General features: G+C 37.1%; 4 protein-coding genes across 4 annotated transcripts in view; 2 read left to right on the top strand and 2 right to left on the bottom strand.

Annotated features, from left to right (window-relative positions):
* Positions 1–252: 252 nt before the first annotated feature.
* Positions 253–12,505, top strand: LOC116296713 (WD repeat-containing protein 37). The gene is made up of 15 exons (XM_089036612.1): positions 253–589; positions 1,208–1,321; positions 1,722–1,780; positions 2,749–2,890; positions 3,380–3,451; positions 4,013–4,057; positions 4,912–4,967; positions 5,816–5,879; positions 5,961–6,032; positions 6,582–6,698; positions 6,949–7,090; positions 7,881–7,953; positions 8,509–8,573; positions 9,496–9,610; positions 10,235–12,505. Exons 1-15 carry the CDS (start codon positions 373–375, stop codon positions 10,364–10,366), a joined length of 1,485 nt encoding a protein of 494 aa, XP_088892738.1. The 5' UTR covers positions 253–372; the 3' UTR covers positions 10,367–12,505.
* A 104-nt stretch (positions 12,506–12,609) lies between these two features.
* On the bottom strand, positions 12,610–20,532 carry LOC116296710 (IQ calmodulin-binding motif-containing protein 1). The gene is made up of 13 exons (XM_031704774.2): positions 20,202–20,532; positions 19,649–19,741; positions 18,847–19,043; positions 18,462–18,555; positions 18,168–18,267; positions 17,498–17,593; positions 17,151–17,228; positions 16,752–16,860; positions 16,053–16,454; positions 15,432–15,551; positions 14,942–14,986; positions 14,075–14,186; positions 12,610–13,069 (listed from the first exon to the last, which is right to left on the bottom strand). Exons 1-13 carry the CDS (start codon positions 20,311–20,313, stop codon positions 12,861–12,863), a joined length of 1,767 nt encoding a protein of 588 aa, XP_031560634.2. The 5' UTR covers positions 20,314–20,532; the 3' UTR covers positions 12,610–12,860.
* Positions 20,533–20,688: 156 nt separating this feature from the next.
* Positions 20,689–26,320, top strand: LOC116296719 (chromobox protein homolog 5). The gene is made up of 3 exons (XM_031704783.2): positions 20,689–21,070; positions 23,044–23,238; positions 24,233–26,320. The coding sequence occupies exons 1-3, from the start codon at positions 20,775–20,777 to the stop codon at positions 24,378–24,380; spliced, it is 639 nt and encodes a 212-aa protein (XP_031560643.1). The 5' UTR covers positions 20,689–20,774; the 3' UTR covers positions 24,381–26,320.
* Positions 25,236–27,293, bottom strand: part of LOC116296718 (uncharacterized) — a 24,401-nt gene continuing 22,343 nt past the window's right edge. Inside the window, exon 30 of the mRNA XM_089036448.1 lies at positions 25,236–26,869. Within this exon, the coding sequence (XP_088892574.1) occupies positions 26,670–26,869 (200 nt within the window). The 3' untranslated portion in view covers positions 25,236–26,669. The remainder of the gene's footprint in view (positions 26,870–27,293) is intronic.

The following is a 27,293-nucleotide window of genomic DNA, read 5'->3' as shown; positions in this document are numbered from 1 at the left end:
CGCTATCCACCCTTCGTACAACCGCGGGCGCAAGGCATTAATTTTCGCTTCTCTAATTTTCGCGATAACTTTTTTTCGCTGGGATTAAATTTCACTATTTTTGTTGCAATCACGAAGTCGCGCGAACATTCGGGTACCGTACTGGTAATTTCTTTTTTGGCGGGAATTAAATTTCACAAGTCGCGCGAAAATTCGATGGGGTACCTGTACCACTTGACCGCTTTCGGTGGGTTCAGCGGTGTTCCCCCAGTACAGTAAGATGCTCTCTAGATTTCGGTTTTGTGTTGTTCCTCACAAATAATTCACGACGAAAAATGCTCTAAAAGCCTTCTTCAACGACTAAATAAGGTCACAGGGCTTTGAAGAGGAGCAATGAGTAAGCAACCAGCTGGTGGCTTAAAAGGCAAGCAGAAGAGGCTGTCAATAAGACGCACTCGTTCACCGAGCAATGAAATTGGCCGCCATGATGGATCTACTGTCAACGAAGCAGTCGAAAGTGCCATCCCGCCAGCCACTCGTGCTCGGCTCTGGAACCTTTTTGAACAGATAGAAAGAGAGTTTGAAGGTGTCTACATCGAGAATTTAGCCTGTGAGTAGAATTATTCGTTTTTTATAATAAAAAGAATGGCTATTCTTAACGCGAAAAATGTATAGCCAATCGAAGTGGAATATTGTTTTGATCTGTATCCATATTTACTTAGATGTTGAATTATTCATTTGCGAAAATTTTTAATGCGTTAAAAAATGAATACTCTTATTCTTAAAACCCTAAAACCTTTAACTGCAAGCATCCATTTAGGATTGCTCTTCCTTTAAGAAAAACATTGTACAATCAAAATTTAAAATGTATGGAATTTCCAAAACAGAATCTTCCATGTTGTATAACGACACGTTTTGTTTATAATTCTTGTTTTGATAATATGACAAGAAGTTAAATACGTTCAATCTTTAAAGACATCTTGAAAATAGCAGTTTTTAGGTATTTTTATTTATAACTGTTCAAATCTTCATTTCACTTTCGTTTAGTATAATATTGTACAGTATGTAGTTATTCATATTTTGTCTATAGGCTTTACTATTCGAAGCTATTGTATACAATATTAGCTTAAATGTAGTCTTAAGATACTGATGATTAACACCTTTCTTATTACTATTTATTTGATTATTACCTCTTTTTCTGGGCTAATATATATATTTTCTTTTGTAGTAAGAGAAAGAGTAGAGAAACTAGAATTAATAATAAATGGAGAGAAGAATATTGACGGAGGAGATGGGTCAGGCGATGGGATGCCAGCCAAACCTGGTTATCTGAAGAAACCATGTGAGTATTGGATATTTATGGAATGGTGTATAATTAATGCAAGAATTATTCCCTTTAACCAGAAGTATTAAGGGGTTATTTGGGAACCTAGTGTTGCTGCCTAGTATTCAATCATTCAAAAGGGAGTGAAATAACAAGACATGGTGGCCATTATGGTTTATATAACAAAATAATTCATTGACAATTCTTTTGTTAAATTACACCAAAATGGCAGCTATGATGTCATGTGCAAACAAAGAATAGACCCCTTGCACTGATGTTCTTAATATCTGTCATGCAATCTTCCACTTCCCTTTGTGGAAGGGGGGGGGGGGGGGGATTGCACGAAAGACTCCAATAACGTCTGCATAAGAGGCTACCTTAATAGTTCAATCAATGATTTAAATCCTCTTGTTCCCAGCTGCAAGTCAACTGATGTCGCAGAAACTAAAAACTACATACAAGGCATCTACTAGTAAAGTAAGTTCTGTATTCCATTTTACCACAGTGTTAGGGTCAGGTTTATATCCTTTAGGGTCCCAGCTGAGTAAACGTTCAGATTCAAGGTATACTTTTTAAAATTATTTTTTGAATATCGCTTGTGAATATTGGAAATTTGGATTCCAATTAGAATTGAGAATTTTATTATAGGTATTTATCAATAATATTGCTTATAATCTTTTGCCTAATTCCTTTTGTTTTGACAACCTATTTTGAATACCTATTTCAAAAACGTTGTTGGCGACAAGGTTTTTAAAAATAGGTGTATACAAGTCATGTTTATTTATGAAGGTCAACACAGCTGGTTGTATGGTTTATCCAGGCTGAATTGATAATCATTTTTGAATTTTGGCTGGCAAACATGTAGACTTGGTAGAATCTCTGTTACAAGCTGCCAGCCATCTATTTAGTAGCTAGTTAAAGTCCCAACAAGCTTAAAATTGCACCAATATTTTTTAATTTTAAGTAGTCAAAAAGATCATTTGTCAAAGCCTCATTGAGGGTTATTGTTTACCCTAATTGATACCTCTATAAGCCTTTTCATAGTTTAAGAATCGATTCCACTGCGCATGCGATTATATCCCAAATTTCTCACCTTCTTTTGTTTAATTAAGAACAAAAGAAAGTTTAGACAAAAGAAGGTGAGAAATTCGGGATAAAATCGCATGCGCAGTGGAATCGATTCTTAAACTATGAAAAGGCTTATTACTGTAAACCACTAATAATTATGTATTCATGACCAATGTGTCAATCAACAATCACCCAACTGTCGGCCAATGCACGATTGACAATTGACAGAATAATGTCAATCTCTACTAACTTGTGATGCCAAGTCTGAAAAATCTCAAATGTCACCACATTTTTCCATAATTTGTACATCTGTAAATCTTTGATCAACTCTCCTAGTCAACCTCTATGTTTTATCTTTAATTTGCATTTGAATGTAGATTGTATCAAGTTTTAAAATTCCTAATCAAGCTGCAAGTATAGAGTGCCGTAGGTTAAAGAGCTATGTTGGTCACAGAGATGGTGTATGGGAGGTGTCCTATGCTCGTCATGGACCTGCTGTTATTGCCACAGCATCTGCAGGTACATCCTTTTCATTAATCGATGATTTAGCACATGATATTGTAAAATATCTGTTATTTATAATTGGTTGGGAGCGCCTGCTTTATGAGAGCACACAGGAGTTGTAAAACCCTTGGGGATTGACAGAACAGCTACGAGCCATGCTTCTCCTAACACGTCTCTTGGTTCTACTAATCCCTATGAGCTTCATAACTGCACATATCAGGTGTTCGCGTTTTCTATTTCTTCAATTGAATTTTATGGGTTTTTTTTTTTTAATGATTGCTATGGAGATTGCTGAAACACCTACATGTAGGTACAGCATTCTAGAAAAAAGCCTGAAATGCCACACTTTTCAGCCAATCGAATTACAAAAATTTTTTATATGTTGTAAATGCAGACATTTTTGGAATTTCAAATGAAGTTTTTATATTGTCATTGTTAGTGTGCTTTTGTACAAGAAAAATGGTTTAAACATATCAATAATTTGCCTTTGCGATTGTTTCATAGATCGTTTAGCACGTTTATGGGATGTTGAAACTGGTCAATGTCTTTTAAAGTACCTGGGTCACATTGGATCAGGTAGGGAGTACTTTAAACAACATTACTGCTATTTATAGTGGTCTCACTAGTGGGAATATATTAAGAAGTATTGGCATATCACTAGTCACTATCACTAGTCACTGTCACTACCACTAGCTCTTTTACTGCAACAAAGGACTAGCGTCCAAAGTGCCAGTAAGTTTTTTCATATTTTCACAGCATATAATTTACCCTTTTATCATTTTTGTTTCCTTAGAAACACAGACGCAGCTCACACTAGTTTCTAGTTAGTTATCTCTTCATATCACTAGTCATTTCAGCTCAAACATGTAAAGGTTGTACAGTTATATTCTGGCACAATTAAGCATTTTAGTGGTCTTACTGTACTCTGCCTGATCTGTAGAACTTTGCTGTTTTTAGTGTCTTTTATCCCACCTTGCCCTCCATTGTGCTGTTTTTTTTTGTTCATGACCTCCAGCAGGTCTTGCTCTCATTTTCATGTACCATATAAGTGCAGCTAGACCAATGAAAATAGAATACTGTGAAAAGCAATCTTCAATAAATTTCTAATACAAACCTTTCAACATTTTTATGTCGTAGTGAATTCAGTCAGATTCCACCCCACAGAACCTCTTGTGTGTACAGGTATTACTCACTGGATTTATACAATCATATATATGCCAGCTGTTAGTACTGTTAATATGTTTCACTTATTATCTTAGTTCTGATTGGACGGTAGAATTCTTCTTCTTCATTATTAGCGTACAAAATGCAGGGTTCGTGCTACTCCTTAAACTCCTTGAAAACTCCTTGAATTTAATTCACGTTTTCAAGGGCACTTGAAAAGCTCTTGAATTTTATGATTTTAGCAAAACTCCTTGAAAACTCATTGAATTTTTGCTTCAATCATTACTTACATGGTTCTGAAATAGATCTAGTCAGAAAGATGGGAAAATCTGAAAGTAGCTTTTCTCCTCCAAACCCCTCCCCCTAGCAATGTTGAATGGATGAATGTTCTTGTACCACCAATAGTTAGCTGAAACAACATTGATAATGGAAAGGGGGGTTTATAGTATCTCATAATAAATTGTAGACCAAAATTTTTGCAAAGAATTTCCATGAGATTAGACATTAAGCATAGGGTTCTCATTATTTTATTTCCCTATTGAACCTCTTGGCTGATCAAACTGGACAGGACACAGCTAACTTAAAACATTGACAACTCTTAAAACTCCAGTCTATGTGGGCTTAGCCTCCAATCCAGGAGTTCCTTGTTTTGTTATTCTAATTTCTACTTTTGTTTACTGACATCAGAAGTGAGGATAAGCCCACATACATTGGAGTTTTTAGAGTCGTCAATAAACATGTAGAAGATAAAATTCCTTAGAGATTTGTTATCACTTTTTGAACTTCTTACCTGATTAGGGATCAAGACTCGTGTGTCTTTAGCTCATGCATAGTAGACAAGGTTACTAATAAATGCAACATGATTGTTATAGCTTCTGGAGATGGAACCTGTCATGTATGGAGAGCTAATGTATCAATACCTGAACCAGTGAGTATATGATGGGGAAGGGGGGGGGTACTTCCTTTGCTCAAGTGGTAAGGTAAATTAAGAGCCGTTGAAGCCAAGTTGATTTCAACTCCTAAAAGAAATGCCCATATACTGTATGATTGAAAGTGATTGTTATGATATTGTTTTAATTTTACTGTTTAAGTAACTGCATAACATCTTTCTTCTGTTCTTTCATGTTTATTCAAAAAAATAAATAAAACAACAATTGACCCAAAAAGGTACAAAGTCATGTTTCGGAACTGACTTTTGAGCCAGGACCTCTAAAAGGTTCATACAGGAAATATTTTCAACGCCAAAAGGATGGCCAGTCACCCCTACCACTTAGACAAAGGGAGTACCCCATTCCCCTCCAAGCTCCAATATGCTTTATTATCGATTCTGGTAGCCTGCGTCACATCCGGAATTTTCTTCGTAAACACTGTTTATTTACGAAGAAAATTCAGGATGTGACGCAGGCTACGATTCTGGTGCCTTTCTTTGCATACTTATGTGACCACTTTTTGTGGCTACTGCTTCGATAGAAGTGTCAGAGAAATGAAGAATGAAGAATGTCATCGTGTTGAGTGTGTGAGTGAAACACATTGCTTACACATAGTGCCAATCATGTGACATGACATAACCAGTCACATGATCACAAAAAACTGTAATTGCTCTATAAATATGTGATCAATGTGAGTCAAACTTGGACAGACATACTTTGCTGAACACTGCTTACACATCTTTCAATCATGTGACATATGACGTCACCAGTCATGAAAACTTCATGGTGTTGAAAATGGAAGTAGACACATGCAGACTTTGACAGCGTATTTTGTCACTTATTGTAGCGCTCTCTTCCTGGATCTGCTGATGAAGCTGATGCTGGTCAGAGTGATCAAGATGACGCTGAAGGTAGGTAGCACCTATCCTAGTGTTTCTGATGCCATTAGATCTAGCTATCATAATATACTATTGATATTATCTCTACAACAGGTCTTGATAATCAGGATGGGTCCACCCCTACGATTATTAAATCACCAACACTGGAACTCAAAGGACATGAAGGTAGCTTTATTTCTTTAGCTGAGCTTTGGTTATTTTAATTACATTAATTATGTACATCTAGTGTAGGTACGATATGAGAGGGGTATCCCTTGACACCACCCATTGTTACCCATTGGTGGCAGAACGAAATAAAAAAGGGGGTGGCTGAATGTAATCAAACGAGCAATAGCAAGAGGGGTATTTAAAACTAACCTAAAAAAAATTAAGTGGGGGTTGAGCCCCAAAAACTCTCAGCCCGTGCCACTTCCCGCCGCCTATGTGACCTCAGGTTTCTTAGGGTACTCTTATCCACAGCTTCCTTAAGTGCAGCAGACTAGTTTCTTTTGTCATACACCCAGGGTACAATACAGTAGGGGTATCTCCAGACCACACCCCTTGTCACCTCAGGTTTCCTAGGGCATCTTTAACCGTGTATTCTTATGCAAAGGTTCATTAAGTGCAGCAGACTGGTTTACTACTGATAAACAAATAGTTACAGCATCTCCAGACCACACCCCTCATCACCTTGGGTTTCCTAGGGCATCTTTAACCTGATATTCTTATCCAAAGGTTCATTAAGTGCTGCAGACTGGTTTACTACTGGTAAACAAATAGTTACAGCATCTTGGGATAGAACAGCCAAGCTTTGGGATGTAGAGACTGGAGAACAAGCCCATACACTTACAGGTTGGTAATATCTAGCATTACATTACATACAGTACATACATTGTATCTTTAGTGCTTCTTTGAAAGGGCTTTTCATTCAGCAATGTTACCATAAACGAATAAATATATTTAATACAGATAGAACTTCTATTTGCAATCTATTTGAAACACCAAAATAAAATAAATGAAAGTTTAAAAATATGTATAAAATACAGCTTTGAGAATACATATATATTATATTAACTCTACATTGATTGTTTTGCATCCACAGGTCATGATCAGGAGCTCACACACACGTGTACACACCCTATCCAACAACTGATTGTCACATCCTCTACTGATACCACATTCAGATTATGGGACTTCAGGACTCCTTCTATTCACTCTGTCAATGTATTCCAGGGACATTCTGAGTAAGTGGCATTCTTTACTTCCTTCCTCTTCCCTTATAAATAGATTGAGAAGAGATCCTTTGCTAGCCTCCTCCGAAGGCATTTCCTTGGCTCTTTTTTGCACCTCGGGCTTCCTGTGCCTCTTCCCCTCTCCTCCTCTCGTTACTAGTTCTTCTCTGCCATTAAATCTAAGACAGGAATCCCAACAGAGAATATATGGGGTAGCCTGCGGAGAAGGCTAATCCTTCACAAGCATCCTTCATTTCCAAAACTGTTTTTTAAAGTAAATAGATTGCAGTGCAAATCCAAAAAAAAACGTGGGCACTTTATTCACACAATATTCCAGGGATGTTTTATTGTTCTTTGTCCAGTCAGAATTGACACAAGATAACGGAAAGATGACAATAACGCTTCTGATTGGTTAAGAAACATTCTTGGAATATTTCTAGGTGCTCACAGTTTTTCGATTGGCACTGTAATGTTATTGAGAGAGAAGAAGAAATGAAAAAAGGGAAAGGATTTAAGGGAAAGAGAAGGAAAAGAAATATAAAGAAAAGAAAAGAAAAGACAAAGGAACAAAAAGAAAAGACAAAAGAACGAAAAGAAAAGAAAAGAAAAATGAAAAAAAAAAGAAGAAAAAAAAAAAAAAAAAAAAAAAGAGAGAACAAAACAAAATAAAAAGTTACATGCAAAAATACTTATATCTGTTATGGCCTTTGTTTCTTGCATTTCCCCTTCCCTCTCCCCTCTTACCTAAAGAGCCCCTAAACAGGCTACATTAACTGTCTGACATCATTAATGTACATTTCAGGACAGTTCGATCAACTGCATTCAGCACAACTAAGGATATTGTAGTGAGTGGTAGTGATGACCGTACAGTCAAGGTACTAATACTGTTAATATTACACCCTAACAGTCCCCTAACAGGACATTTCAAACCTTTTATAAATTATTGGTTATTTATGGGTCGGGGGGAAGGGTACGTGGATTTTGAGAGATTTGACACCCATTTTCTTCAATTCTTTAATGGGTGGTCGGAGGTCATTTTCTATTTATACCATTTATATTCTATAATTCTGAGGGGGGCAAAAACAAATATTAGGTTTGTAAAGCGGGGGTTATGGCTATCAAAAAGGTGTTCAGAATCCATAATGCCGGTTCATAAATTATGACGTCTTGTTGTGAAATTGTTTTTTTACTGCCGCCAGTCAAAAAAATTAAAGGTATCGACTGATTATTTTTGATTGACGGCAGAGAAAATCCAAATTTCAGCGTGCAGCTCGCAACTACCTAGTTCGCAGAACATGGCAAACCACAATAAGAATAGTGAGACAATTGGTGCTACTAAACAAAAGAAAGTGTGCAAGGGATCGTGGTAGTGGTAGTATGTGATGGGCTATTAAAGCATGCTTCTTTCTGCATGTGTCTCTCTCTCCTAGGTGTGGGATCTGAAAAACATGCGATCACCACTAACGACAATAAATATTGATGCTGCTGTTAATCGGTAAGGAGATCTTAGAACTGCTAATAAATGTCCTGACTAATACCATGGACTGTATATACAGGGGCAGATTTAGGGAAGGGGCTAAGTGTCCCCACCAGCCGCCCTCCCCCCTCACCCCTTCCCCCTCCCCCCTCCCCCCTTCGCCCTCACACCTTTGGTAAGGATCCCTAAGTCGATATTTTGTCAAGAGTGGCTCAATCACACTTTTAGAATTTCTTGGATCTGCCCCTGGCATGACTAGCATGCTAGTGTATTTATTTTGAAAGGCGATAGTGAAAAAAAAATCAAGTTAAAAGGGGTGTTCACAAAAAATCAGAGTTAAAGGCATTATATTATTCATTACGGGTAAAGAAGATTCGTTTTCCCGTGTACTTTAGTTTATAACGTTGGGACAAATTAATATTGTTTTCCGTGATTGCGGAAACAGGAACAGACTCTTGTTCAAAAAAACATGCATGTTGGGCCTCAAAGCGAAGAGTTTCGGAATAAAAATCAACTGCTTTTGAAAAATGATAAAAGAGTGACGAAAATTCAGCACATTGTTTCCTGAATTATTCTTTTTTTATTTTTTATATAAGTCAGTATCAGTTTTAAAAGAACAATTTCCGTTTAATGAAATATCTATCCTACAATACACCGCGCGCATAGGGTCTGTTAGATAGCCGTCAGTCCTAGTGATCATATACCGACTACTCCCATACCGCGAGACTAAAAATCCCTTGAGATATAATTAATTATAAAACAGCCGCCATGCTGGTTGAACTAACGAGAGAAGCTAAGGAAGAATGCTTTGTTATCGTCAACCAACATGGCGGCAATGACGTAACATGCACACCCCAAGAATAACTGTTTGTAAGAGTAAAAGCGAACCATATGTTCAAGTTCCTTGTGGTAGTAATCCTTTGTTGTTGTTATCTTGTAGATTATCTGTATCGCCAATCAATAATGTTATTGCCATACCTCATGATAATCGCCATATTCGTCTGTTCGACTTGAATGGCGTGAGATTAGCAAGACTTCCTCGCCGAAATGGCCAGGTCAGTATAGACCAATAGACTGGCTTCATGCCAACCATGTTTAAGGGCAGTAACAATGTAAAATCATTTTTTTCCTCAACGACATGGCTGCCTTGGAACTACTCTATAGTAATTGAAAAATCAATCAATCATCAATCAATCAATCAATCATCGATCAATCAATCATCAATCATCAATCAATCAATCATCAATCATCAATCAATCATCAATCATCAATCAATCAATCATTAATCAATCATCAATCAATCAATCAAACATCAATCAAACATCAATCAATCAATCAATCAAACATCAAGCAATCATCAATCAATCAATCAAACATCAATCAATCAATCAAACATCAATCAAACATCAATCAATCAATCAAACATCAATCAATCAATCAAACATCAATCAATCATCAATCAATCATCAATCAATCAAACATCAAGCAATCATCAATCAATCAACAATCAATCATCAATCAATCAATCAAACATCAATCAAACATCAATCAATCACTCATCAATCATCAATCAATCAATCATCAATCAATCATCAATCAATCAAACAAACAACCTACTTGTGTGTTGAGGGTCAATTTGTTTATGTTATAATGATTTGTATTCTTGTAATTGTCTTCAGGGTCATCAAAGGATGGTGTGCTGTACAGCTTGGGGAGATGAGAACAGCACTAAAGGATGTAACCTTTTCTCGTGCGGTTTCGACAGACGTGTGCTTGGATGGCAAGTTGTTACAACCAAAGAAGAAAAATGAGGACCTCTAGTTCAAAATCGCTAAATATATTAATTTTCATTAACAGGTCACATGACCATTGTCCCCATGTTCGATGGTAAATTATACATAGTCCATTGCCGAAATCCAACGAAACTCCATATGCTTTCTTTTCTTCTCATCTCTTCTATTTTTCTTCCCACTGTTGTTGGCTTTTATAGCCGCCACCTTGGTTGAACTTTACAAAGGGATTCGTTATCCGTCTCCTTTTTACATGAAACAACATGGCCGCCATTTCTATCCAACATGGTGGACATACATCATGTGACCTGATAGTAAATATCATTTAATTACAATTTTTATTGCACATGAATTATGTGCTTAAATTATTTCTTTGTTACGAATTATTTTAAACTAAACTACCTATAGAGGTTTTGCACGATCACGTGCCGGCGCCCATAGTACAGCATGGGCTGCCTGTGGCTACATGGCGGAACGATACAATCCCTTTGCTCTCTGGAATAGACCTCTTTACTTTCGTATGCAAATTGCTCATTTCAGACCACGTGACATTCCCCCTGTGAATTGTTCTTTTAATGATTCTTTCTCATGTAAAACAATTGTATTGTTCCAGCCATCCAACATGGCTGCCGTCACGTGATGGTTGCAAAAGCCTCCATTTCATAATGACATCTTATTGTTTAGATGAGGGGGAGGGAGCAGATTCATTAATATTTGATGAAATTTTAATGTCACGTTTTCATCTTTTCTTGATGATTGTCTTTGTGACATAGTGCTTTGTTTTGGTCGATGTCATTATGAAACAAGGTCATGATTTCCTGATGATTAACGATTAACGAGTGTTCATTGTCTAGTAGAGTGAAGTGTATAATAATTATTCTTCGTAGAAGAAGTGAAAGGTTGTGTACGCTGTGGAACCCCCGCAGTCCAGGAAGGCGCAAGGCAAACTTTTGAAACTACATCCGTTGAACGTGATAAGGGCATGTACATGCATTAAGTTTGATATTTCATTAGGATAATTTTTGACCGTCCAAGCGGAACGCTATTTCGGAAAAACAAAGAATGAACACACTTAGTGGTAAACATTACGAAGAAACTCAAGAGTCCCCGATTAGTGTACTACTAGTGGTATGCTAAAAGAATGGCACATTGGAGTGCAAACAATATATCCATGAAATATTAGTAATACTAACTTACACTATTTTATGTTTTCTTTTAACTAGCACTATTTTGAACAATTTAGTAAATAGTGTTTCACGGATAAATTGTTTGCAATGTACGTTTGTGTATGTGAAGCAATTTTGTCGCGCGACTTGAGCGGCAATTTCAATGAAGATTTTACGGCGGCAGATCGTAGCGAAGTCGCCGCAACTTCGAACATGGTGACGTTCAAGTAAAAATCATCAGTACTTGAACTCAATGTCGAGCATGTTCGAAATTGCGGCGATTTATTGCCTTGAAATCGCCATAAAATCAGTGAGCGTTTACATGTACGATTTGGGGTTACATTAAAATCTCCATTGAAATCGCCGCTGGAGTTGCTAGTGTATTTAAACAGGGCTTAAATAACACTGACAAAGCATACAATGGACTGTTCAAGTTATTGCGAAATATGCATTTGTATCCAGCTTATCTGAGCGAGGTGAAATATTAACCAATCAGAATCAAGAAAATTTGCAAAACTAAGGTATCACTTTTCCTTTTGAAATCAAGGGTTTCCAGCCCACCAAATGCAATAATAACAGTGGTACAATACTTTATGAGTTATATATTTTTATTCCAATAGCGGGCATGTTTTTATATTTCACTGGTCAATTTTCCCACAGGCTTCATGACACCTCAGTTTTGCAGGACGTCACTATTTCAGATCAGCTTGGAATAGCCCTCACCAGCAGTCTGTATAGAGTGCAAACAATTAATCCGTGAAACACCAATTACAAAATAGTACAAAATAGTGATAATTAAACAATAGAAAACAATGGAATTTGCATGAAATTGTGCTATTTAGTATTACTAAAGTTTCACGGTTATATTGTTTGCACTCTATTAATCTCGTAGTCTAGACTAAGACGCAAATGTATTTTTTTTAAACATTTATTTACATACCATATATATCACACAAACACGCACTAAATAAATTATTTCGTTAGTTTCTTTTGAGATCTGGTCTGCAGAAAGTCTGGAAAAGAGGGGACAGAGAGGGCAGGACACAAACCCAACGCCAGTATGAAGGGATATCCAGCCGATCCCATCTCTACAAGATATAATCTGTATGTGCCTTTATTCATGACATTATTTATAACAGTGTACAAAATGCAAGACACGTCTGCGCGTCACCCGCTTACACTGTACTTCATTGCAGCCATGTTGGTGTTCTTCGACAAAACATTTTTTATTAGCTTCAGTTCTCTTTTATAACCACCCACATGGCTGCCATGTCTTTGTCTCTTGACTCTCTAGAGAAAATTTTTCAAACCATGATTAAGAAAATAGCAGCAAATGATGTGCTTGGATGTCAAAAATTAAGCTGCGCATCCTGCTTCTCGTTAACATCAAAATGAAGTCCTTCTATTGATTCCTCATCCCATAGTTTCTTCCACCAAGGTGCCCTGCATCTGCGCAGCTCTTCATTGTGACTAAGCTGAGCTTTAGCAATAACAGGAGCTGATCGAGACTTGAAGGTCTCACTTGTCTCAGCCGAGGCATCTTGAAGCCCTGGTGCTCCTAAAACAAGAAATTCAAACATTCTAAGACTCAAAGATGTAAATTTTCAACCGGACCTTCTGTTTGCTAGTTAGATGCTCCAACAAACTGACCTACTGGAACTCATGTTGATGAGCGAGGTCTAGATGGTATTTAAAAAACAAAAACAGGTGAACGAGTTTTACTATATCTTAAAGGTCCAATGGTACTGCGTTAAAACGCATGGAAGGCAGGCAGCCAGCCCACTCGACGTTTTATTTTTTATTCTCCCACTCGACTTGTTTAGAGTTTGATGTTTCAAACGCGTCTCATACTTACAATCTTAGTACCGTGGGGTGGAGTACATGACTGTACAACGGTAAGGCAACGTGACGTACGCAATTTCCCAATTAAACCAGTCACAAAGCGTGTTCTACTGCTCATCCAATCAAAATGCTAGACAAGGTATTGTCACGATCACGGCAGGTCTACACCGTAAGGCTTACACACAGTCACTTAACAGTTGCTCTATATAGAACGTTTTCACTCACGTGAGAAGGCAGCCATTTTGTTGTACCGAAAAATAGAAACATTCTACACAGATTTTGTTACACCAACATGGCCGGTGTGACGTCACGTAAAAACGCTCTATTGATGGATTTCACGGCGGCCATGTTGGAGGAACTTAACAAAAGAAGTGTCAATGAATTCTTTTGTTATATCCTCCAACATGGCCGCCGTGTCTTTTGTTATTTAATTCTCTTGGGAATGGTTGAAAACCATTAATTATCTATAGAAAGCATTTTTAAAGTTTAAAACCACTAATTTATTTAATAGAGGAACAAAGCCCAGGAAAAAAACTCTTCAATTGCAACACGAGAAAATTAACTACAAACTCGTATATGTCTAAGTTTAGAAATGTAATGTTAACCACTTCGAACGAACGTCATTATTTTCACCTATCAATTCACGACTCGCTTTCCTGGTTCAGTTATGTATGTGGTTAGCCACGGGACAAAGAACTGTGTTCAGCTGAATAGTACTCACCTAAAAGTAGATCAGTGTCCATCTTTAGTCTGGTCAACAGAGCTTCACGTTTTTGTTCATTCTTTCTCGTCTTTGTACGGACCACAAGATGACTTGCAAGCAACCCGTGCGCCTGATAAGAACAAGAGAGAATACGAGGCTTCTAAACAAAGAAGTAGCGAGTATAAAACAAGAATGAACTGCGTCGGGGTTGAGAGGACAAGTTTAATAAGAATGATAAATGAATGTTAAACACGTGGGCCTAAGGGATAAGCCCCGGGGGAATGGGGGGAGGGGATGAACTCCCATTTACAGACTATGTGGGGATGATCCGCTGAACAGGGTATGGTTTTTCGAGCTTCTTGTCATAAACAGGGTATGCAATTTCACTCAAGTTCCAAGTTCTTCCTGAGTTTCTTGTCATATTTAGGGTTTCTACTTTCGTATTAACCGAAACTGGTTATTATGGTCGTCAAAAAAGCAATACGCGAGATGACATAATAATTGAAACAGGAACTCAGTGCAATAAATTATATCTTTTGTCATAAACAGGGTCTACGAATTTAAGTTTTTTTGTCATAAACAAGGTAACCCTTTCAGAATCCCAGCGGAACACCCCTACCCAAATTCTGGCGGAGTAACCCCTCGGGGGAGGAGGGGGGATCACCCATTATTGATCGTCTATCAATGACTGCTGTTCCCCCTCTATTTGTCATTTACCACGCGGCAAACATCTAAAACAGTTTAAATTTTAACTAAATTATACTTATAATATAGCTGATGTTTTTTACCGTGTTTAAATAAAGTTGTCTGTCTGTCTATCTGTTCGGATTTCATCGATAAAGGTGATGACAGTGATAGTAAGTACCATGTAAATAAAGTATTTACCTTCTCATGTAGTTCTTTTAATTCTTCTTGAGTTCTGTGTTTAGGCTGTGTGAATATAGAAGGATTAGTACATATATTCCTGTAGATTTCATTATAATGTTGTTGAGTAATGAACTGACTAACATTTCTACCAAAATGTTCTTATTATTGCCGTAAGGTAGGAACGTCATATATGGTACATTGATTTATTCCTACTAATAAATGTATCCGGTGATCCACGTGTTTGTACGTACTTGAAGTACCACACGACTCGTAATCAAGTCTGAATGTTATTATATCGAACGTTGTCTACTGTTAACGTAAAGCTACCCACATTAGAAAATAAATCAAAAGAAGCCATTTTATGAAATCACGGGGAATATAAAATATAGTTTTTGTTTGTTAAGCACTGCTTTAACTAAGCCTCACCCTGCTACGGTTCTTACTAATTTGATTTTGTTCCTTGATGGGAGATATCATCTGTTAACCCGTCCCTTCTGTGTATGCTTACCGGGAATCTGTCTCTGCGTTCAACAATGATATTCTGAATCTCGACTCGACGAGCGTCTGTTAGCCCAGGAGGAATAGGGTAGGGAGCAGCCTCTTGCTTTTGTTCCAAGTACCTGCGAAACTGAAAGATATAAAACAGGGGGGGATGTTAGTATATTTTTTACCCTGTTCTCTACTCCCTTCTCGGATACTTTGTACGAAAAGTGGTCATCCGAGCCACTTGAAAGTCTAACCATTTGCAGATGTAATTACAAAGGCAGCACTTTCACTTTATTTTAAGACCCTGAGTGTTGGTCCGGCCGGGACTCAAACCACAACCTCCCGCACGAAAGTCCGATGCCAACTGAGCCAACCGGTTGGCGGTTATTATCATCAACATCATCATAATCATCATCATCATCCTCATTAAAAAGAATATCAGCTTTGGATCTTTGAACCTGCTTTTACAGTAAATGTCAGTGAGTAGAGTTGTTTGTTGGTCCTCTACTGTGCTTCTAGGGTATTGCTTCGGTTTCCCCGGTTTTCCTAACTCCGCAAAAAAATAAACTATTTCTTCCGTGTCCCCGTGGTGTCCCTGCTGTCGCAAGCATGACGACAGTATCTAATAGATACGTTAACTTACCTGTCTCTGTATGGTTTTTGCAGCCTTTGTTCTCATCCAGTCTTCTTTAACAGACTTCATTTGCCGCCTGCACATCATTCCCCTGAACCCCGCCTGGATCTTACTGACCGCTTGGACTTGGTTGTCTAACATAAACTTATTAACCTCACGAGCTGGAACACTTTCTAACATCTTCAACTGCTTTCTCATAGAAGACCTCAATCCTTGGATCCTCTTTTGCTCTGCTAGCATTGCCTTCTCTCCGCTCTCTCGCTGTTGTTCGCGGTTCAGTTCTCGTTGAACGCGCTTTTCACGGAATTTCCTCTGCAGCAGGGTTATTCCTTTGTTGGCTCTTTCAAGGTTCCTTCGAGTTCTGTAGCCTCGGAAGCAAGCTTGGATTATGGTTGCTGACCGACTTGATTTCTGATAGAAAGATGTGATGAAGAAGTTGATTTGACATATACACGGGGAGGGTTTGAAATATTCATTCATAAAACAAATAAAAGAGCATTGCCAGAGGCCGGGGCTGGGGTTAGATAACTGAACCCATGCACTCCTGATAGCTGGGTAGTGTATGTAGAGGCTCCCTCTCCCCCTCCCCCATGGGCCGTTACCCAGGCTAACTGTAGGTTCGACACTTGTAATGGGCACTTTTGAAGTAGCGCAGTCCATAAATGAGTGTCCATCCTTCTAATCATCTTTCTAGTATATATTACACACCATTTGTTCAGCTTCAGCAGCTGTACCAGCCTCTAGAAGTGAAACTAGTCTTCTGACGTCACCATCAAACCCTTTGTTATTCCATTTGCTCAGGTATGCTTTAAGACCCCTGTGGAAAATCAAACAAAGAATTTCAATTGTAGTTCAATCTTGAGCCGAGAGTCTTCCAAAATGCAGCTCAATCTTGGGGACAAAACAATAGGTTCCAATTCTCAGGAGCTTGGAATTCTTTTGTTTTGTCTCCCAGATCGAGCTGCTTTGACGTCACATGCAAAGGGTATATTGTTTCAAAACAACACAATGCAATTATTAAATACCGTGTGCATCTTGAGACCCCTGCCCGCTTGGATATCCACATACTTGCTGCAAGCCTTACAAGGTTTAGGATACATTACTTACTTGTATCTTCTGGACAGGAGTATGGTCACTACTGCAGGATTACGGTCAGTTGCTGTTAGAATTAATCGTGTAGCAGCCCTGTACAAAAAAATAAAAATAAAAAGATTAGTGAAGTTCATTCTCCAAAAACTTTAAAACTCTTTATTGTTTTTCATTCAAACTCAAAATATGTTGAGATTAAAGTGATCCTCATTAGGGGTGTTGCCGTGAATCACTGGTCTGCCAATGAAAATCCTCAACACGATATCATCATAGTCACGGTGGGACTGTATCATAAGTTTAATTCAGACACAAAAAAGTCACTGGTGCAAGACTAAAAACGGCTGTTAAGGAGACTAAATAGTTACCTTCCAATCAAAGTTTCCTCTGACGTTGATATCTTGAAGATAATTTCATCTAATAGACTGTGAAGTGTCTCTGAACTCAACTGACTAAGTACCAACCTGGTAATAAAAAAACTGCATTCAAATAACTCAATTCATTAGTCCAACTCAGATAATACATGTAACAGACCAATCCCTGTAGAAGCAGTTCTTTTTTAAGTAGGGTTACAATTTTCATCCACAATTAACCAATCACAAACACACAAAAAAATCTATTAAAACCCATGCTCAAAGATACTTCAGAACAAGGATTTTTCATATCTTTATGCATGGGACAGGAAGAGTGGGGGGGGGGGGAGGGGGGGGAGGGGGGGGGGGGGGTGGGGAGGGATACCATATTCTAAAGTCTGAGACATTCTAGTGGCTAAAGTCTGAAGCTTGTGGGACATAGCAATGATAACTATACAAACATTTTTAGGGAATCAAAGGTGGCATGGTGGTAAGGGTTTTCTTCAGGTACTCCAGTTTTCCTCCCTTCACAAAACCCAACCCGCTAAATTCTGATCTGATTTGTAAGTTAACCATGCCCTGACTCTTATCAGCCCAGAGGATGTTTCAGGGCATTGATAAAAATTTAAAGGGATATATCGGAAAGAAAATTGTGATTTCCAATAAATACATAGATTACACAAACCTGTTAGCTTTCCACATAGCTTCTATGACAGACATGAAGAAAAGTGCAATTTCCAAGTCTTCTGTCATCAATATTTGCATAAAACGTTTAGATTGCATTACTGTAATTAACAACAAAAGATATATTTCATTAGGTTAGAATTTTTCAAGCATGTGATATTAAATTCAAAGATAAGTCTGCATGCGGCTGAACGTAACTGTGGGTTAAGTCTGCCTGTATTAACCAGAGTTCAAGTCGGGCTGCACACAAGCTAATTCAACGTATGCTTTGGGGTGATATTTTCTATTTTAGCACCTCTTGAAGCAAGTGGCTCATGGGCTGTGTACAACATTTCTAATCCATTGACAACATCTCTAAAACCATCAAGAAAGAACTTCCTCTCTTCTGCCTGTAAAGAGATTAGAGTTGAACTTAAGTAAAACCCATGATTTTCAGAATGTTCAAGATTTCACATTTGATTAAAATCAAAACAATTGCCATTGTTTTTATTATCACAGACCAATCAAGACAGCAGTCACGGCAAGGAAATCAGGCAATATACTGCTATCAATCATTAAAAAAATTTCTGTACTTTATATACACATACTCTGATTGATGGCAGTGTATTGCCCAATTTCTCTGTCGCAACTGTTTTCTCAATCACCGCATAGCAATGAGTTGTATTTGTATTTATTTATACCAGAGTTGTATTTGAATAGTTTTGAAGCAATTTGGCAGCAATATTCAGCACATTCTCTAACACATCAGGTAAAAATGAAGTGTTGTAATCGGGTTCTTCAGGCAACTCTAAACCAGCACAGCACTGACACAGCAGGGTACTCAGACTTGCAGCAGTATTCCATTGACCAGGGATTGCTGTGAAGTCTTGCTTTAAGGCTTGAACAAAACAAAAAAACATAATTTCACCTCTAATTCACAGATGAAATTGGAATTCAGTGTCATTGTTGGTTTTGTGGAGGAAAGAAATATTTAAGCTCTTTTCAATATAAGCTTTAGAGATCACGTGTGAAGAGCATACAATTCATAATAGGTGCTTTTCACACTTCTTGAGAGCTTTTGGCACTTCCAAAGTGCTTTATTACTGAAAAGAGTATGGGAACAAGCTATTATGACTATTTCAAAAATTCATGAATAATCAATGAGTATTTAGACCTATCAGGTCCTTCAAATCCATCACGTGCATGGGTCTTTATACCTGATAATAGTTCAACATGGATATCTTTTTATAAAGATTTTGAAATCATTCTTTATAAAGGACCAAAAGAGTACAAGAGCATGTCACAAATAAGGACCCTAAATACTCATTAATTATTCATGAATTTTTGAAGTCCTTCAATAAACTTGAAAATCATGTTTTATCAGGCTGCATAATTCTTAAAAAAAGGGCTGCATAATTCTTGACACATGAATCAGAGCATGTACAGTACAATGAGGTTAACTATATAATAAAGTAAACTAAACCAAAAATGCCCACAACTTACCAAGGTTGGTAACATGAATTACATCATAATTCCAAAGGTAAATTCTTATGAGGGTAGAGAGTTCATGGTCAGATTGACAGCTGTCTAAAATGTCTATGAAAAGATTCAAAATACACATTGATGAAACTATATATTGAAGATCAGAGAAACAATAATAATGGCTGGACACTGTACAATGTCTGGCCACAACTGGGACTTGACCTGTCAAACCTTTGCCTTGCCAGTCATTTTAACCAGTAGCGTTGAGCCAGAAATGAGGTATGACTATATTCAGCAATCTATTTTTAGGTCCAGTTTGTGTGATCCTGGTTGGTCTGCCTGTGTTTTATTCAGCATGTGTGAGCATAGTTATGTCCTATCATTACCCTCTATCATCAAACCTTCTACACCCCTAATTATTCCCTCCTACCCTGCCCGCCTCCCCCCCCCCCCCCCCCCCTGCGAAATGCTGTTTCCCAATATACAAAGAAAGAAGTTTGGACAAAGCCTGGAGCAGTTAACTTCTTAATTTTAAGGCTTAGTTTTACAAGATTATTGACTTTCTTTTTTCTACCTTGGAGGCCAAGCAGAAGAACGGGTACGTTACTGTCGTTTGTCTCTGCTACCTCAGCTGCTAAATGTAGAGCTCTTTCTTTAATTTCACTCGCATCAGTGTTACTTTCCATATTATTTAAAATCTACGGCATTTTGGTTTTGTTTGACAACCACACAACAGCTTACTTCCAAGGCAACGACGCCAGTGTGAGAAAAAGAGTACAAATCAATAAAAAACAGAGTGGCTTTGGTGTTTTGGTTTAGGAGCTTCAATTATTTACAAATGTGCGATATTTTAGCGACCACATTCTAAACAAATGATGTCAAATATTAAACGGTGATAAAAGATATGAAAATTTAGATACATAACCGCTGACTTGCACAGAGTTAAACCATGTGACTTCAAAGACAGCCAATAAGGTTAGTCGTTATATAATCTCGTAAGTAAAGTAGCCAATCACAAACGCCAAAAGAAAATTTACAAGTGTGCAAAGATTTGGGCGGGAAGAAGTTGGCATCAAAGCGGCAAGGAAGACGTCCATATTTTAGATAATCTTTACTTTCAAAAGAACATTATTTCTTTACGTTTAAGATGGGAAAGAAAAAGGGAAAGACCGAAAATGCTAAACCAGAAGCTGAACCTGTTAGAGTTGAAGAAGAATTTGAAGAAGAAGAGGAATATGAGGTTGAAAAAGTCGTTGATAAGAGAAACGTAAACGGTCAAGTTCATTACTTACTCAAATGGAAGAACTATCCCGACAGTGACAATACATGGGAAGCCAGCGAAGGTTTGCAGTGTCCTGAACTCATAGCAGAGTTTGAAAAAAAAATGCAAGAGAAAAAGAAAAGTAAAGGGAGTTCTTCGAAGCGAAAGGAGAGTGGTCCAAGGTACGTGTTAATGCTTTACTATGTAGTTCGATAAGGTTGTCATGATTTAGTAATATTATTTGCAAATAGTGTAAGACTTGTTGACAATTGATCCTTGCAATTCTAAAACTACGCTAGCATGATAACTAGAATACGTATATACATGTAGTATGGATGGTTTTGTAGTTGTTCTATAGGGGTTTGTAACTGACAGATTCTTTAGATGCTTTATCACAACACGTGGGACTCAATTCGAATCTCATTTTGTTGAGCTTAATAAGATGACAATTTTTTAGTATTTGTTTTCATTTTAAAAGCATCCTGTTACAGTTTTTTTGGTACTTTACTAGAAAAAGACAAATGTAGCCTGTATTAAAAACGTCGTCGTGCAACATTGTCAGTAAACGTACTTTATTTGAATGAGACGTTTAATGAGTAATTTAAAACCACTTTACTGTTGCTTGCTGTCCAAAATTTCATTTTTTGACGATACAACAATTATTTAGAAGCCTAATCCCCTCTGTTCCTGTACATGATCATGATCAAGGTGCCTGTTACTTTATAGCCACCACTGGTTGAAGATAAAGCATTCCTCATTAGATCCTCTTGTTAGACCAACCAACATGGTGGCTATTTCATTTTTATTTACATCAAGGGAATTTGAGTCATGTGGTTGCACCCCAAGAATTGATCATACATCTACTAAGAAACTACTGACTTCTCCTCCGTACCTGTATTCAGTAGGACAAAATACACCATGAGAATCCATTTGTTTATTAGCCAAGAATAAGTCTTTTTCCATGCACATTGTGCATAATGTTTTTAAACCATGAACCATTCCCTTGAGTATCATTTCTTTTTTTAATATTTGCACACAAGGAAGCATAACATGTGGATACAACTCAAGGATCTTATTTTCTAGAGAATAACATGTATAATATAGGTAAAATATTTTTTATTATTACCATGACGTTACATGTAGGCAAAGTCAAATTTTCATTGAAAATTCCTCATTTTGTCTTGACTATTCTTGATGGTAGAGGGATTAGCATTTTAAATAACTGATGCATATACTTGTAGTTCTCTATCTCTTGTTTGTGTGATAACCCATATGGGTCAAGGGTAGTACAGCTGTAGGCCTGATAGTACCCCAGCTGGCAATATAGTACAAATGTCTGTCATACATGTACTGTAGAACAGTAATTTTAGGCATAACATACAACAGGAATAGGGGTGGAACCTGGTGCAGGGTCCGAAATTAACTTTTTAGCTAAGTGGTCCTTTGGACAACCATGTTCTAATAATTCTTAGGCATCCAGAGCAAAACTTAGGAGTCCCACTTGGACGCCATTTTGTAGAGCCTGAATGACAATGGTCAGCGGTTAGCTATAATGCAGAAGATGCAATCAAATTTGTCAGCGGTATTCAGTGGCTTCCGATGAATGTGTTATCTCGAATTTTTGAAAGTTTATCAGTTGAAAAATGAACTTTCTAGGTTTTAAGCAGAAGAAATATAATTTAGAATCATATTCGGACTTTACAGACTCTTTTTTTTATTTTATAAAAGAAACACCTTGGCAAAGACGTAGGTCGTCAGAAGGACAACCACATTCCAAAATCTAGTCGTCATTTGCAAACTTTAGTCGTCTAATTTAGGACCCTGTGGTGTCCTATTGCTACACTATAAAAATGTCTGTTCCCAAGAGGATTCCAGACTGCATGTTTTATTTTCTGAAAAATTCCAACCATCAATTTATCCATCCAAAAGATAGTCGTTTGACTTGGCAAAAATTGTTAATTTTGTCTTAATTTTATAATTTTATTTATTGTATCAATCAATCAATCAATCTTTATTTTGTACCAAAATTGCAAAATTACATATAATAAACAACAAAAATACAGAAAGTTGGTACAAAATGACTCTACACTAATCATTGTTATCTGTAAAATATACAAAAATAAAAAGCTTACATTAATTCTTGTTTCATTTCCAGTGAAAAAGAAACAAAGACGAAGAAAAGAAAAGTTATCAATACAGGATCAGACACGGATCAAAATCTGGTTATGAAGGCAGTAGAGATCCAAGATGCAAAACTTGATCAGATTGACCCAATCTCTGAAGGATGGGAGGCAGATTCAATTCTTGGTGCTACTGAAGTTGACAGTCAAATTCACTTTTTGATTCAATGGTAAGTTTTCAAACACTGTAATATCCATGCAAAAGTTTATCAGGGCTGAAAATATTTTCCAGTTAATGAGCAATTTCCAGCCAACATTGGAACTTGTCTGGTCAATTCATTAATAGGCCAGTCCTATTTTGAAGGGAAGTTCATCTCTGTGTCCTGGCTTCCTTTAGCACTAAGGTGTAAACTATTATTTTCCACATTATTATATTATCCTGATCTATTTATTTGTATTCAGTTTAGTGTATTCATTGTGCTGTTAAATATGTCGCATTGACCGGTCACATTTTTACAGTCAACTTTCATTACAGAGTACACCCTTGGGACCGTCACAGCAAAGTGTTCGTAATATCAGGGTGTCCACAAGACAAGAGTTGACTGTATTTTGAACACTGGTTAATCATACATATATACAATCAGACATACACTTTTTTGATCCTAGTTGCACTTATTCATTTAGAAACAGACCTCTACGATAACCCAAAACTTTGTCATCGTATTCATTGGGTCCTATTTTGCTTCCCATTTGGACTGAACAGTGGTATTAGGTGATCCACACTTAAATGAAGAAGAAGCAAACCTTAACTAGGAATTTTTATTATTTAGTCAATTAAAATATTATTCCATCTTGTGCTCTTGGTGAATGAACCTTACTTTCATAGTCATGACAACTACTGTTTTTACAGTCCTTTTAGAGATATTACAGTACTTAGGCGTGTAATGAGTGTCTTTCACTAACAGTGACTATATTGGCTGGTGGCTAGCACTTGAAAACTTTTTGTTCATACGAAGTCTTTTATAATAATTTCAGTTTTACATTAAAGGCCAATTTTCCTATAGTGAAAATTATCAGCTGAAACTTTCCTGCCTACTGATACACAGCTTCTTGTCCTAATACAAAAATGTAGGGTAGAGTCACATGATATGTTAGTACAAGTACTTCCAAACTGGACACTGTTTTATTCTTCATTACTTTTAATTGATTTTTTAATTTTTTCAGGAGAAACACAGACAGAGCTGATTTAATTCCATCAAAAGTAGCAAACGTAAAATGGCCTCAGATAGTAATAAAGTTTTATGAAGAACGTGTAACCTGGACACAAGGTGAGAGTAATTCAAGCGAGACGGCATCAAACGAAGCCAAATAAACTGTACATATTTGTAATGTCCAAAAAAACTTTACCGATATTTTTTGCAAGTGAGAACTTTTCCTGGTGTATCAGAACCTCTACAACCATGCATAAATGTACTAACAGCATGTGTAAAAGTTTACAAATACTCTCCCTTTGATATTCCTTTTGGAAACGATATTTTGTCAATGCTAAACTCGTATAGACTCTATCGTACTTCTGCATTATATGTTTTCCAATTTTTAACAACTGATCACCATTGTAGGATCTTGCTTCCTTTGAGATTTTTAATCAACTCCAATAAGATTACCCACTCAGGACATCAAAATCTGAAAAATTGTCAAACTGTTGTAAGCAGCAGAACAGACATTTTGCATGCCTACATCAGAATGGCATTTTGTTGTACAGTGTATAAGCCATTTGGCCATTTTGTTCCAACCATTATTTGCTGAATAGACCTTTCCTAAGCACTTTTTGGCCAGGACTTTTTACTTTTTTTTTAACACCTAAAGTTTTCAAAGGTAAGAAAATTTTGGCCAGCGAGGTAGCTGACTGTGGAAGGCATTCACTTATATCAGAAAACATTGTCGGTCGAAGATCTGAAATCTGAGACAGAGTATATATTCCATGCAGAACAATGTAGTTCCCTTTTAGATCAGTACAGTATATGAGGCATGATCTTTGAGTTAGGAATGTGTTTTCTTCTTTTGTATTTAAGCCAGAAGACATAAGACCACAAATAGTCTGTTTAGTCTCAGGTAACCCATTTCAGATCTCTGACCAACAACATTTTTCTAAATAAGTGTATGTGACAAGTGCCAGTCTTGGAAGCAGAATTGACACAATTTTGTGTTATAGTACAAAGAAAGAAAATACCATTTCTAGATGTTTTTTATTTTGTATTCTTTACATAATAGCAAGTTTTTTAAATGTGTGTGTTTATTGTGGCTAGTGTACATTGGCAGATTGTGCCGTAGTATATATATATAATGTTCATATTCCTGTTACTGTAGCAGTCCTTCATTCTGGACGCTCATCCATTTTTTTCCCCCTTTATTGATCCTACTATTTAATATAATTTCCTTGAGTAAAAGGCCTGTGGTATGTACAAAGAAAGAAGTTAAAAATTATGAACAATATCTCCCTAGCCTTCCCCTGTGAGCAGAGCTCACTTTGGCAGGGCTTAAAATAACAGCCAATCAGATTCCAGTCATGATCACAGGCAATATTAGCTCAGTCTTACCCCATATCTGGGTAACTGTTACTGGTCAAAATACTGTAACTGGAAAGTCAAAGATTTGACAGGAAAAGTTCCAGTTCAAGCCAGACATTGACTGATGTCTGTTGTTATTCTAAGCCCGGTCTGGAGGGTAATAAGAGATCTCCAACCCAGAAATATCTATATTTTACCCATTTACATAATGATTAGGCAACTCTCTGATCTACCTTGCTCTTGAGTTGCATTAGTGTGATTTTCCTTTGACCATAAAATACTTAGTAGACTAAATGGTTAATTACACAGTGCAATTTTCTCTGCAACCTGTCTCACAACGGCATTGCAACACAAGTTGCATGGAGCATTGCAGCATGTAACCTACAGTGCAATTTGAAAAAAATGTTGTTACAAGATCCAGCAATCGTTGCAAAATGTATGATTAATTTCTACTTTTGGCAATGATTGCGTCTCCCTTGCACTGCATAGACACTCTTGCAACTTGTATCACATTTTTTTCTTCTGTGTCTAATGGACAGTTAGACTAAATACAGTACTAGAAACTGTTTTGTGGTCTAAGCAAATCACTTAATGTAATTAACCAGAAAAAGCCAATTTTAAAACTCTGCAAGATAAAAAAATCACACCATTTTGTTTACATTTGATTTTAGTGTATCAATTTTAACAACGTACTAGTATTAGATATCCTTATTAATGTGAAAATAAAAGTATTATTTGTGGTTAAGCATTTGGAGTTTTTGCTCACACAATTATTGGACAGAATTTCGTGGAATATTCCCTTTTCTAATCCGGTAAATTTCACGGTGTTTCATGACTAAAGACCTCTACTCAGCCTTAGCCTCGCTTAAGAAAAAATCATTTGCAAATGTCAACTGTAATGTAAAGAATGTGCAGCTTGAACTATACCAATGTTTTGAAATCCCAAGGACTTTTAATGGTATTTGCGAAGAGCCGACCTGTGCAAATACGTCTGTGGTCTTAAAAACAGAGGTATGCATCAAATGGGAACTATATGGTGTTTTTTTGGTGGTTGACCTGTGAAATCGATAATATGATATCGTAAGAGCAATATTTTAGTCTGCAGCTGGTAGCTTTGCTTGTGTTATCTTTGCTTGTGGTAGGTTGTCTTCCTGTGTCTTGATGGCTTGGTGTTTGAGCACTTCCAGCAGTTGGATAGCATGTTTTCTTTTCAATCGTTTCGCCAATGACTCCATACGTTCGTTAAATTCTATGAGCATTACCTTCATTTCCGCTATAATTTTGTAGTTTACAGCTAAAAGTAAAATTGTTATGGATTAGACCTTTATAAATACCTCTTGTTTTATGAGGGTAGTTTGATAGCCTGTGGTGTCTCTCCGTAATCGAATCGGAATTTAGGAGTCGATTTTTGAGGAAGGAAAACTAGAGAATCCAGAGGAAAACCCTTGAAGCACAGGGGAAAACCAAGAAGTAACTTTAGTCACATACACTTACATTACACGAAGACCGGGAATCGAACCCTGGTTGCATTGTTGAGAGAAAAGTGCTCTAACCCCTATGGTACCCGTGGTTTGCAGGTCATGTGACTGTTAAAAAATCGTCATAATTTAAGGGCATGTCTAAAATCTTGGAAATGTTATTTTTTCCCTAATAGGATACTTCCAGTCTGGAGAAACTAAGCGTTTAAAATTTTTGTTTGGTCATGCCAGTCGAGAGAC

This window comes from Actinia tenebrosa, unplaced genomic scaffold (genome assembly GCF_029948245.1).
Source record: "Actinia tenebrosa isolate PJP-AT-01 unplaced genomic scaffold, QUT_ActTen_1.0 PGA_scaffold4__44_contigs__length_22323623, whole genome shotgun sequence".
Classification (NCBI taxonomy): Eukaryota; Metazoa; Cnidaria; class Anthozoa; order Actiniaria; family Actiniidae; genus Actinia; species Actinia tenebrosa.
The sequence above is the reverse complement of the archived record's forward strand: the minus strand, read 5'-3'. Positions and strand labels throughout refer to the sequence as shown.

Excerpts from the sequence above, each read along its gene's own strand:
- LOC116296713 (XM_089036612.1), top strand. The coding sequence starts at position 373 with ATGAGTAAGCAACCAGCTGGTGGCTTAAAAGGCAAGCAGAAGAGGCTG. Across the intron at positions 590-1,207 it reads CTACATCGAGAATTTAGCCT|TAAGAGAAAGAGTAGAGAAA; the intron begins GTGAGTAGAATT and ends TTTCTTTTGTAG. Across the intron at positions 1,781-2,748 it reads ACAAGGCATCTACTAGTAAA|ATTGTATCAAGTTTTAAAAT; the intron begins GTAAGTTCTGTA and ends ATTTGAATGTAG.
- LOC116296710 (XM_031704774.2), bottom strand. The coding sequence starts at position 20,313 with ATGGAAAGTAACACTGATGCGAGTGAAATTAAAGAAAGAGCTCTACAT. Across the intron at positions 19,742-20,201 it reads TCTTCTGCTTGGCCTCCAAG|ACATTTTAGACAGCTGTCAA; the intron begins GTAGAAAAAAGA and ends ATCTTTTCATAG. Across the intron at positions 17,229-17,497 it reads GAGGAAACTTTGATTGGAAG|GGCTGCTACACGATTAATTC; the intron begins GTAACTATTTAG and ends TTTTTTGTACAG.
- LOC116296719 (XM_031704783.2), top strand. The coding sequence starts at position 20,775 with ATGGGAAAGAAAAAGGGAAAGACCGAAAATGCTAAACCAGAAGCTGAA. Across the intron at positions 21,071-23,043 it reads CGAAAGGAGAGTGGTCCAAG|TGAAAAAGAAACAAAGACGA; the intron begins GTACGTGTTAAT and ends TTTCATTTCCAG. Across the intron at positions 23,239-24,232 it reads ATTCACTTTTTGATTCAATG|GAGAAACACAGACAGAGCTG; the intron begins GTAAGTTTTCAA and ends TAATTTTTTCAG.